The 13442-nt window shown below is 37.6% G+C and overlaps 1 protein-coding gene across 1 annotated transcript in view; it reads left to right on the top strand.

Annotated features, from left to right (window-relative positions):
- Pappa2 (pappalysin 2) overlaps window positions 1-13442 on the top strand; it is a 256472-nt gene that overhangs the window by 136915 nt on the left and 106115 nt on the right. The window contains exons 11-12 of the mRNA XM_015492059.2: window positions 2315-2508; window positions 4468-4614. Of these exons, the coding sequence (XP_015347545.1) occupies window positions 2315-2508; window positions 4468-4614 (341 nt within the window). The remainder of the gene's footprint in view (window positions 1-2314; window positions 2509-4467; window positions 4615-13442) is intronic.

The raw sequence follows: 13442 nt of genomic DNA, 5'->3' as shown, positions 1-13442 counted from the left end.
ATACAACAAGGTCTCTGCAGAGCCAGCCCTGGAGCTCAGCTTTCCTGTGTTCAATCAAGTGCATTTTCCTTGCTATGAGACTACAGAGGATACATTTTTTCCCTGTTTTATTTGACTACCATTCAGATATTTCAAATGCCTCCTCATTACTCTCCTTGCCAACCCAAACATCCCCTCATGTGATTAGGTTTCCAGACCCTTCCCTCTCTACCCCAAACTGGCATGCTTTGTGTGGTCAATGCCCAGAAAGGAATCCAATACTCCAGATGTGGTTTGGCTGTGCAGAATACCCTGAGCTGATTTCCTCCCCCTTGTGCACAAGTATTTGTTAATGCCACCTCTCTTTGCATCGTTTCTTTTTGGTAGTTACATAGTGGTCTCATATTGAAAATAAACATACATTCCCCAAACACTGTGCGGCTCAAGTCTCATTTAACCTAAGAGTAGATTTTACTTTTTCTATCGCATTGGATCCCATAAAGTTTGACTCATATTTCCTCAGCTTTTAACTCCAGTAAGACTATATCTAAATTATTTTAACTATACTTAAATACTATATTTAAGACTATCTTTAAATTATTTACTGGGTAAACTTACAGCAGTGTGTTCCACCATTAAACATCTTTTTCAGGGAATAATAAGCTCATTTTTTGTTAAGCATATAGTTCTATCTCATTAGTTTTTCAAAAGATTAGATTTGAGGGCTGGGGATGTGGCTCAAGCGGTAGCGCGCTCGCCTGTAATGCGCAGGGCGCTGGGTTCAATCCTCAACCCCACATAAAAATAAAAAATAAAGATGTTGTGTCCACCTAAAACTAAAAAATAAATATTAAAAAAGATTAGATTTGAAGCAACCATTGGAAATATGTCTTAAAAGTAGTCTATTGTTTTCAGATAGATTTGAAAAAACAACATGACAACAATTTTAATTCCATGTTTAAAAATAATAGACAACAGGAAAAAAGCAGTCACTGGGTTGTAAATAGAAAAACATTGTGTGTGTGTGTGTGTGTGTGTGTGTGTGTGTGATTACTATAAATAAAGAGAGAAAGATGGGAATTATATGGGAAAGTCCTTCCAAAGGTACTTTGGGGAGAGGCTGGGGTAGGTCATAGGTTGGATGGAATGCAGGAGCAGAGGGCCTCAAACAGCATGGCGTCCTGTGTAGTGTTCTGCCTGGGCACAGACATAGAGTCACCATGGAGCTGAGCTGCTGACAAATCACTGGAGTAGCCCCATGGGCTTGCCATGAGGACATACAGACAGAAAGCCTGGTACAGTAACAGTGAGCTTTAGTAGTGATCTTACTGAACATGCATCTTGGTGTTGATTTTGTATCAATCTTGATCTTATTTTAATGTCTTACTATTTAGGTAGGTATGAGAAATAAGAACCATGCACTTAATATTAATTGTCCAGTATCTTGGTTCAAGAACAACAGAACTTAATCTATGGCTTCGTAACTGCTTCTCAGCTTTCCACCTGTGGAGAAAGCAAGCCTGCATGTCTGTGTGGAGTCAGTACTCTTCACTTAGCGGGAGTTACCCTGCAAGTGTGGCGCCTGCCCAGGGCCTGCAAGCTTGCTCTGCAGCCACCAGCCCCCCCACAGTCCCCTCTCACTTGTCTGCTGCCTCAGCAGGAGACAGTACAGAGCCACAGGAGGAAGTGAACCTGCCCCCGGGGGCAAGCGTGCCTCAGCAAGTCACATAGATGTGCTGAGACTCAGGTTTCCCCCTAAAGAAACACGCAGAAACCACACACCTCACATGGTTGTCCTACATGAGAGAAAGAAAACACAGGACACCTTATAAGCTTCAAACCCATGCATCTAGTTTCAAAGCAGTTACATGAGAGAAGCACTATCCAAAAAATGATTAAAAGAAATAATTCAATGGACAACCCTCTTAAATATTTTAATATTTCAAAGACTATAAAGGGGATTTAAGCATATAATACAATACTCCACTTTTTGAATTCTTTGTTCTTTTTCTTCCTTCTTTTGTACCTCCAACTTCCTCTAAGTATTTAACTTAAAATTTCTTCCCACACTCGACCTACAGCTGCTTTTGTTCTGCCTGTCCTCTCTTCCCAGTCCCTACTCTTTCTATGACTTTATCATGAGGTGGATTCTAATGAAAGGAATGAGAAAGGAGCCTTCTCCCTTGGAGAGGTGGTATGTGTGTTTGGGGTGGACGCTAGGCTACCTGGCAATCACCGGACCTCAGGGGGCCACAGGAGAAATGCTGCAGCACTCTCATGTTGACTTTTTCCCCACGAAATATAAAAACACTGTGTCATACACATTTCTCGGCAGGGGAACCAAGCCTTTGCTACACGTATGAGGGAGATGGGATTTGTGAGCCTTTTGAGAAGGAAACCGGCATCAGGGACTGCGGCCTCCATACTCCTGAAGGATACTTGGACCAGTGGGCCACCCAGGCTTTCTCTTCTCGTGAGGACAAGAAGAAGTGTCCTGTCTCCCTGGTAACAGGAGAGCCTCATTCCATGGTAAATGAAGCCAGATGAACTGTTTTATGAAGTGAGGCTTCCACATACTTAGTGGGCACTCACGTTGTATTCTGGATTTTTTTTTTTTTTTTTTGGTACTGGGGATTGAACTCGGGGGCACTCGACCACTGAGCCATATCCCATCCCCAGCCCTGTTCTGTATTTTATTTAGAAACGGGGCCTCACTGAATGGCTTAGCTCCTCGCTTTTGCTGCGGCTGGCTTTGAACGGGGGATCCTTCTGCGTCAGCCTCCCAGTGCCACTACGACTGGATATTCTAGATTTTGACACCAAATTTTGTCTTCACTAATCTCAGAACATGTTAGGTGGAAAGATTCCAGATTAGCCATGAAGTCTCTCCCTTTGCATTCACCCCACTTAACCTCCCTGGCTTCATCTAGGGACTTCTGATTCCAAGGTAGACATGCATCTCACAATTTCACTCATGAGTACACATGTCAGAAATTATAGTTGGGTTCTGTGTTTGAGACAATTTATCTCAAAATAATAGAGAACAACAGTAAGGAGTCAGAGGACCTGGGTTACACTATTGGTGATGAGTAATGGCAAGTTACTTATCTTCTCAGGACTCAATGAATATGTTAGTATCTGTTGCATTTAACTGAAAGATTTAATATAAAGATCCAATAAGATTTAAAGTACATATTAAAGATCAAAGTACACTGTTATTTAAATGATAATCATTATTATTGGAGAAATCCTGAAAGCAAATCCTTGGGTATATAGTTGCTGAATATCCACCTAAATAGATAGGACATCCTCTGTGGACTCTTAAGATGTTATACTGACCTTTATAAATTATAGTTGAATACTAAAAGAAGATTAAAGGTTCTTGACTCTCGGGTATCATTCTAGATGCTTCCACTGCCACATAGACTCCTCTGGTCATCCTAATGATGGGCAATATAGTCTTTTCACAGAAGTGAGAGAGTCCTTCAAGCATTTCAGGCCAGAATGAAATCATTGCATTTTATACACAAGGAGACATCCCCACAGAGACTGTTCAAGGCCCCACTTGCCTCCTAGATTCCAGATCTTTCATCCTTGGCTTGCAGTTTTCTTCCTTCTGCTCTTATCATGCCTGCTGCTCCCCCTCCACATGAAGTCAGCATTTTAAGCAGAAGAAGGCTGCTGGCCAAAGGGAAATCGGCACATGCCAGCAGACCTTTCCATTTGCAGGGGAAATGGCAGCTTTTCTGGAAGTTCAACACTGTAAGCTTTCACCCATGTTATTGGTCAGATCTAGGCCACTTTGTCAAGCTTAGTGGTAAGGAACCCTGAGTATTTATGAACTAAATAAACTTGAACAAAATTGGAGTTGGTTAATAAGAAGGTAAAGGGAAATAGATCTGATCAGGCAACTAGACTTTTCTGCCACCCTCTCTTTGCCTAATTTGCCATCTTTCTCCTTAGATTTCCTGCCTAGTGACAGGAAGCTAGGGAACTTGGAGATTCTAAGTTAATGACAGCTCTCTCAAGTGGCTTTCAGTCTAACCTGCTGTCTTTCCTAAGTGAAGTGGAAGAAGTGTCCTGGAGTTTTGCTTCTTGTCTGCTTTATTCAGCTGAATGCTCAATGACTCCCTCACTCATTTGAGGGCCAATGGGTACTGCATGGTGAAGACCTAACCATTATCCCTGAAAGACTTCTATGGCTAATCTTTGGAACAGTTACCTGAAATCTGCCAGAACTATTATTTGGGCAAGATCCCTAGTGCATTGAGAGTTGTCATTATGTTTTTCTATCCGAGCAAGTTATATCTTGAGGCTAACAGAGAACATTGAGAAATTCTACATTGAGAAAAGTTTTTCTTCCAATAATGGAACTATTTCCTAATAGTTAGGAGGAGAGTAACAACTTGGTTTTGCACTGAAGACTTTTATTGTCTTTCCTTCTCTTTTACATTCCACACTTAAGTTTTGATTGAAATTGCATTTCAGATTTGCACATCACACCATCCAGATTTACCCAAGCAACATTCCCTTCCTGGCTGGTTTCCCTGTGTTACCAATGGAAAAAGACCTCAGGATGAAGGGAGTGAGCAGCCAGAAGGTATCCTGGAGAAGGAAGATGAGGTTTGGCTTAAAGTAAGTGGCCCCGGTGCTTTCTGTGAAAGTTATAGATAGGAGTGCACGTGTATGCACTTACACACCCAAGTGCATGTGTGTGCGTGTAAAATTGCCATTTGAATTGTTTTTCAGGAAATTTCCTTTTTGTTATCTCCAAGAGTTTATATCTTGAATTTGTTTTCACCTCTTTTTTAATTTTGGACTTCTGTCCACATGATCACTGTATTTAAGTGGCATGCACACAGAAAAGTGCAAAAATCAGAAACACACAGCTCAGTATATTTGGAGGAGTGGAACATGCTCTCTAGCCACCCCATGGATCAGCTATTCCCAGCTCTCTTGTGGCCTTGTCTATTGTTAGGCTATAGGAGTGTCAACTACTTTTATTTCTATCACCATAGATTAGTTTTGCCTATTTAAACTTTATTAGAAAAACTTTACCTCAATATCCCTTGTGTATGAGTCTTTCTCATGCAACTTAATTCTGACTGCTTGCCCTGGTGGTAGTTAGTGTTCATTTTCAGTGCAATGCAGTCTTCCAATATATGAACTTGTGATACATTTTATTGTTCTAATGTCCATATTGTTGGTTATCTTCATATATTAAATACTTGGATAATGCCTAGTTTTTCAGTTTTTACTATTAAAAATTGTTCTGCTATAAAACTTTGCTGTGCATTTCTTTTAGTGAACATATGTAAACTGATGAATATATTTAGAAATGATAGATCACTGATAGGCCAGCTTTGGTAGATAATCCCAAATAATTTCCCACAGTGGTTGTACTAATTTGTACTCCTACCAGAAGTTTATGTTTTAATTACTTCACCTTTTCATTAATACTTAGCATTTTAAGTATTAATTTTAGCCTTTTGTTGAGCATGTCAAGGTATTCCTCCATGGTTTTCATTTGTATTGCATGGTTAATGAGATTGGGAACTTTTATATTTATATTGGCCATCTGTATATCTTTTTCCTTTGTTTTCTGAAAGGCAAGGTCAGGTCTTGTGCTCAATTTTTTATTGGGTTGTGTGTCATTTTCTTCTTAGTTGATATGATATTTTGCCATTTTCTACGTATGAACTCCTATGCAACTCTTTGCTCTTTAGTATCTTCCAGCACCTCCTGAGAACTGTACCTCGCTCTTAATGACGTCTTTAGACAGTCTTTTCTTTTGTGGTAGGGTTGAAGTATTTTGCCTGTCACAAATTACAAAAGTTCTGCTTTCCCATATTGTCTTCTGGAAATGTAATTGCTTTACCTTTCATGTTCAGGTTTACAATTCATCTGGGATTTCTGTGTGTGTGTGAGGTAGGGATAAGCTTATCAATTTGCACATGTGAAAAAAAATAAATGCAGTTTTGTCTGGGATTTCATTAGAGCTATAAATCCATTTGGAAAGAATTTTCATCCTAAAACATTGAGTCTTCTAATATAGTCCTTCAGTTGTTTAAGACTTTAATTTCTCTTATAAACATTTATGGTCTTCTGAGGAAGAGTCAAATTTTATCAAATGCTTTTTCTGCATTTATTGAGATAATCATCTTATTTCTCCTTCTTTCTATTAATATCCTGGCTTATACTGATAAATTTTAAAACATTAAACCAACCTTAGATGCCTTAGGAAAAAACAAACAAAAATCAATTTAGAGGTGATGTATTCCCCTTTTGAAATTGTGCTGAAGTCTGTTTGAAGGCATTTTGTTGTTCTTTCCCCTGAGAGCTTGGCTCCTAATTTTCTCCATTCTACTGTTTTATCAGGTTTTATGCTCAAGACTGAGTGTGACTCCTAACATAAGTGTCTTTCTTTCCCACTCCTCTGGAATATTTTGTGTAAGGTTTTTGTTGATTTTTAAGGTACTTACTCATTGAAGCTATCTGAGCTTGGAATTTTCTTTGAGGAAAAAAAATTAAATAATAAATTAAACCAACCCAGAATAAAATTCTGCATCTTAAGAAGATTCCCAGGTGATCCACATGCACCTTCAATTTGGAAAACACTGTTCTGTGATATATTTATCCTACATTTAAATACAACTAGTCATCTGAAAATATTTTTTTATCACTTCTTGGCCTTTGGCTAAAATCAAGTGAAAATATTCTCTCAAAAATATCTACTAGACAAACTTTAGATAGGGCAAAGAGAAGGGAGGAGAAGGGAGGGAGCATGGGGGTAGAAAAGATGGTGGAATGAGATGGACATCATTACCCTAAGTACATGTATGAAGACACAAATGGTGTGACTCTATTGTGTATACAACCAGAAAAATGAAAAATTGTACTCTGCTTATGTAATATGAATTGAACTGCATTCTGCTGTTATATGTAACAAATTAGAATAAAATTTTAAAAATTAAAAAATAAAGTAAAATTATCTCTGATATCCTAAAAAAAAGTTTTAAACAAACATAGGAAATTTTAGGTTTTCTATATCTTCTTAGACCAATTTTTCAAGTTGAATTTTTCAAATCATTGGCCTATTTTTCCCCCTAAAATATCAAACTTACTAAGTTTGTTATGATATTTTGCTATTTTTTGTACTATTTCTATGTCTCTGGGATATATTTTTTCAAGCGTGCTATTATTAATTTGTATGTATTTTTGTTCAGTCTTGCTAAGCATTTATCATTTTAATAAGTTTTTCATCAATGTGTCTTTGCAATCAAACAAAGGTATGTATGCTCTTATTTTTCATTATTGTCTTCCCCTTTGTTGTTGCTGTTGTTTATTTTTTTCAGTGTCTGGTGCAGGATACGCAAGTGCTCTACCTCTTAGCTCCATCCCCAGCTCTATTGGTTTTCCTTTTATGTTTACTTTTAACTTGCTTTCTTTTTCTACTACCTTGAGATTATGCTTAAAATACTGATTTTTACCCCTCCCCTTTATATGTCATTCCTTTAAGACCTACATTTCTTTGGAAGCACAACTTAGCTTCATTCCACAAGTTTCCACATACCTTATTTCTATTACCATTCAGTTCAAGCATGTTTTAAAATTTTGATTGTGATTTCTTTTATGACCCTTGAATTATTTTTAAGTGGGTTGTTTAACTTGAAAACATTTTTTGGATTTTTGGTTACCATTTTTTTGATTTGTCTTGGTACTGGAGATTGAAGCCAGGGTGCTTTGTCACTGAGCTACATCCCCAGCCTTTCTCATTTTTCATTTTGAGACAGGGTCTCACAAAGTTGCTGAAGCTGGCCTTGAACTTGTGATCCTCTCTGTCTCTGCCTCACTAGCAGCTGGGATTACAGTCCTACACCACCATGCCTGGTTACCTTTTTGTTTCAATTACAGATATTCTATAAATCAGTCTTTTTAATATGTTTCAATCCTTTGAAATTTGTTGAGACTTGAGTTATGGCCAATACTGGCAAATGCTGTTTATAAAGAAATATGTAGTTAGCAATTGTCAGACGCTATGGCATTCTGTGTATTTGGGAGGTCAAGTTGGTCCATCATGTTCTTAAAATTTCCTATATCATCTTCATTTTATATATATTTCCCCAATATTTTCTGCATTGTTTCCCTCAGTCCCTAAAAGATGTATGTTAAAATCTTCCACCAAAATCTTGGGTTTATCTATTTCTTCTTTAGTTTTGTCCTTTTTTAACTCATACACTTTGAGGTTATCTTAGTGACTATGCAGGCAGTCCTCAATTTACCTGATGGTGTGGGGGGACCTCCAAATGACTATGAGGCGGAAACTGTGCAAATCAAATGGTAGTCCATGGGAGAAGCACAACCATTTCATGACCTATAAGTTTTTTCCACAACATGAAATGCTCTCTTACTTTTCAGTTATACATATGTCAGGCAATGAGAAAACAGTGAAACTACTATTTCTTTAGTTTACCATCAGTCAAAACGTTAGAAACATGGAGAATTTAAGCATTGCATTTCCTTGTTTAAAAAAGAAAAGTTCTATAAGTAGCTGGAACACGTCCTGCCTTTTTTCTTATCACGCAACATACATTGCAAAGCCAGCAGTGTCCCTGTGCCTTGGTGAATCATCATATCCCTTGCTACGCAGTTTTTGGCCCGCTGTTCTTCACACTTTCACTGTTATGCATCATCTGTGAGAGTTCCTTTAACATGAACTTTTCAAATTGACATTGTTTCCTCTGGGATGTGTTCATTCTTTTTGTCAAAACTGCTTTTCTGGTTCGTGATGATAATTCCACTCACTGAGTCTCTCAGGCTGTGTGTTGAGAGTCTCTTGAATGGCACCAGTGTCAACATTCTCAGTCAGTGATTCCTTCTACGATCTGTTTGCCATGGATCACATTTCACTTGTAGCATTATCAAACTTTGCTACAATTTCATCCTTATTGGTCAGTTCTCTCTTTTGATTATCCATGTTCACAGTATCTAGTGGTGTATCGCTGGGAGCAAGAAATCAGCACAATGATATATTTAGTGTCTGTATAACAAATACCTAATGACCAGTCAGTGACAGACTCTGAAAGAAGTGATGAGATTGGTCAGGGGTCCTGATGCCCATTTGTTATTTGCATGGAGATATTTGGATTAAGAGGCTAGAAGTGATGTTCGTACTTCATTCAGTTGCAGTTCATATAATGTGCTAACTGAAGTTTGAATCATGCTGTTGAGAGACTGGTTTTAGTTAAGAAAATTGTTATTAATGTTATTATGGATATGGGAACTGTGTAAATTGGAAACAGCCTGTATATAATTTTAGAATTTCTTTATTTTCCTGGTGAATTTTCTCTTTAAAATAAGAAATAGATATTTTTAATATCTAGTAATACCTACATATTTTTCTTATATATTTTTATTGTTTTTGAAGTTCTTCATTCCATAGTCTATTAAAAATAAATCATAATCATTTTAAAATCTGTGTCTGAAAGCACCAATATCTTAGTGACCCGAGCTCCACTTATGTTGACTCTTTCTCTCTTAATTTTCATTCATCTGGTCTTTCTACTATGGTACTGAATAATGTTTTAACTGGCCCTTGGGCACAAAATACACTGTAGAGATTCTGGTTAATAATACCTTTGAGATGATTTTTTTTTTTTTGACATGTCTTAAGATTCAGAAAAGATCACCTTAGTCCAATAAGTAATTAAGAATATTGAACTTGTGCTTTTTATTTATGAGACCTAATAGGTTACAGCTTTCTCTTCTGCTGTGGCCTAGCCCTTTGGGCCTCCACTGGAAGCTGGCATTGGGCCCTCCACCTGGACAGTCCCCGAGTTGCAGTCTCTTTCTCCAGCAGTGCATATCTGCCAGAAGCTCCTCTTGGCACTTGGGCCTCTCTCCAGCCAACTTTTGCTTGGCTTCTAACAACCTATTCTGCTAGCCTGGGATATGAAAAGTGCCTCTGAGGCTGAAGTAGCACAGGACATTAAGCTCCTCAGTGTGATTTCTTTTCTTTGGCGGTATTAGGCTCTTAGGTCTTGGTTGCTCTCAAATGCTTTCAAACATTTTTTAACTTAATTCATATTTTATGGTTATTCTTGTCAGGAGTGTTTGTTCTATTATAAGCTACTCTATCATAGCTGGAAGCAGAAATCTCCAACTGGAATTCTACTAATGCACATCAATTTGCTACCTCATCTATTTTAGGTTTGTACCCTATTCTTACAATTGATCCAGGAAAAGTCTTTATATTAGGGGAAAAAAATCTTGAATATCATTGAAAGTCATGCTAATACATAAAATCTATTTAGAAAATATAAATTTCACAAATCCATTTGATACCAAATAAAAATTAGAATGTGGTTTTAAAAAATAAGCTGTTAGGATTTTTTTTTTCTTTTTAGAAAAGTTTTCTGAGGACTACAAGAATTTCTGATCCTTTCTTCTTCCTTTTAGTATAATTTAATCTTGATTTGATTCACAAATATGATTTGTATGCAGTGGACCAGAGACAAACTTATTGCACAAGTGAGAAACAGCAGTGATGGAAAACATTAGTTTTGAAAATATCTTTCCAAAATCTTTCATTTGCTAAAATGCTACTTGCCCAATAAGAATTATATCATTGTAGCCCATATTTACTGAAGTAACATTTTCTGTTTTCATTATTTTCCTCTAATCTTGAGCCAGTAGGCCAAGAATATGAGTTTTCTTATATAGCATGAAGCCTGGATTCCTTTTTATGATTTATAATGATACACACATTTTGAAGTCATTTATGGTTTGCAAAGTCTCATAGACTAATTTATTTGGTCCCTACAATAGCCCTATGTGCTTGACAAGGCAAATGTTTTCCAATTTTACAGATGAGGAAAGTAAGAATCAAAGATTCAAAAGTGCTTTTTCTACATGACTGAAGTACAAAATGGTAAACCTAAAGCTCAAATTCAGTCCTCTGACTGGTCCTGTGTTCATTCCTCTATACTCTCTTGCCTCATACCATCAGCATTCATTAAACACCTGCATTATACCAAGCACCTCAGAACCAAGCACTGAGGATAGACAGGGAATGTGACTCAAACAAGGAGACAAATGTAGACTCTAAAGGTAAGGCTTCCTCCCTTTGTGAATTCCTTCTAAATCCTTGTAGGACCATGTTTCTATGAACTTAGTTTGTAGCATTTATTAAGTGCTTATTGTAAACTCTAGATACAGCAAAGGACAGAGGGGGGGGGAGCGGAAGCATTATTTCTTCCAGAAAGTGTTTTGAATGCAAGTAACATGGACAACAAATGAAACAATTTGAGAAGCAGACATGCAAGAGCTACTTGTTTGGTTCACAGGGAGCCCATCAACATATACAAGATCGTATGTTCATGTTTATTTTCATGGTTGTTCTAAAATGTCTTCAATTTAGAAAGGTCTCACTCAAGCTGGACTGGTTAGCAATCCTAACAGAAACCACCACATGCTCACAGGGCTTTAAACACCAGGGTCTTCCATATCAGTTACCCATTATGGACGTCTGCCTGGAAACCCTTGCTACATGAAGTCTGAAGCCTGTTAACTGTAATTTCTTTCTTTTTTTTGTTTGGGTTCAACTAGATAAACACTGAGTATGATCTTAAGCAGAAAATGCAATTCATGTGTCATTTATTGGACTTAAAAGATGAGTATCCCTGACACTATGCAGGAAGGAAGAAATACCTATATTGAAATTTACTGTGTTCCAGATATTTTATTATTAATTCTCATAAAAATTATCTTTTAGAAATATAATTTTCTTCATTACTAAATGGCTATCTTAAAAATTAGAGATGATTAACACTTTAGATAACTTAAAATTCAAATTCAGTTTATTCCAAAACCCGTGATTCTTCCTCTCTATACCAGGGGTTGGGAAATATTTTCTGTGGAGAGCCAACTTAAGAAAATTTTTGGGTTCATGGGCCATACAATCTGTGTCACATCTACTTGACACTGCTGTCAGTATGAAGGTAGTCCTGGATAATAATGAACTAATATGGCTGTGTTCTAATAAAATTGTATTTATGGACACTGAAGTTTGAATTTTATATAACTTTCACATTAATCATCATTTTTTTCAAACATTTGAAAATGTAACAATGACAAAAATATTATATCATAGGCTATACAGGCAATGGGGTCAGAATGGGTTAGATCTGGCCCACAGGCAGTAGTGTGCTAAGCCTGGGTCTATATCATGTTTCCAATAAATGCTATAAGGTATTTATGAGTACTTATTTCCACACTGTGACAATGTCTACTTTTAATTCAATGTAATGAACACTGCCATATATAAACAATATACTGTAATATGGGGGATTCAAAGATAAATGAATTACCATCTTCATCTGTAAGGTGCATATATGGCAGTAGACATATGTACACAAATATTGTAGAAGACAGAATGTCATAGGTTGTGCTACAGGTACAGTAAAGTACAGAACAGACTCAAAAGACATGGCAACTAATCAGAAATAGGGAGGTAAGATAAAGCTCATGTTAGGCTGAGTTTTTCTATTTATCACATCTTAACACACACACACACACACACACACACACACACATTGCTGTCGTCATAAAATAGCTTTCAGTTTTTTGGGTTTTTTTTAGTCAGTTTTTTCACTGCTGTGACCAAAAGACCTGACAAGAACAATTTCAAGCAAGAAAAGTTTTTTGAGGGGCTTGTGGTTTCAGAGGTCTCCGTAGACAAACAGCTAGCTCCATTCTTCAGGGCTGTAGGAGAGGCAGAATGTCATGGTGGAAAGTGTAGTGGAGGAAAGTGGCTCAGGATATGATGATCAGGAAGCAGAGGGAGAGAGCCCTACTTTTCAGGGATAACACGCATACCCCAAAGGCTTGCCCCCAAGGACCCACCTCCTCCCCAGCCCCACCCTACCTGCCTACAGTTACCACCCTTGGTAGGGATTAATGCATTGATTAAGTTAAAGGTTCTCATAACCTCTGAGCTTTATTGAATTATCTAACATGAGTATTTTGAGGGACACCATAACATTCTATCCTGGCCCCCAAAAGCTCATGCCCATCTCATAGTACAAAATAGAGTCCTCAGTCTCCAAAGTTACAAGATTGCCCAAATTTCAAATCCAAAGTCTTCTCTGAAACTCAAGGCAAACTTTTATCATGAGCTCCCGTAAAAATCAAAAGTTACATGTATGCAATATATAAAAATACAGAGTAAATATTTCCATTCCAAAAAAAGAGAAATAGAGGCATAGAAAGAAGTGACTGGACCAAAACAAGATGGAAATCCAGCTGGGCAGGCAAGTCCGGCACCCTCGTTGGCAGCCCAGGGGTTTATTCAGCTCCACCCTATGGCTTTGCTTGTTGCAGTCCACACCACTCTCCGTTGGCCTTCTCTGATTCCGGCAGCTTTTCTCAATAGGTATTCCACAGTACTGGCCTTTCTTAATCTT

The sequence above is a fragment of the Marmota marmota genome, unplaced genomic scaffold (assembly GCF_001458135.2).
Source record: "Marmota marmota marmota unplaced genomic scaffold, marMar, whole genome shotgun sequence".
Lineage (NCBI taxonomy): Eukaryota > Metazoa > Chordata > Mammalia > Rodentia > Sciuridae > Marmota > Marmota marmota.
The sequence above is the reverse complement of the archived record's forward strand: the minus strand, read 5'-3'. Positions and strand labels throughout refer to the sequence as shown.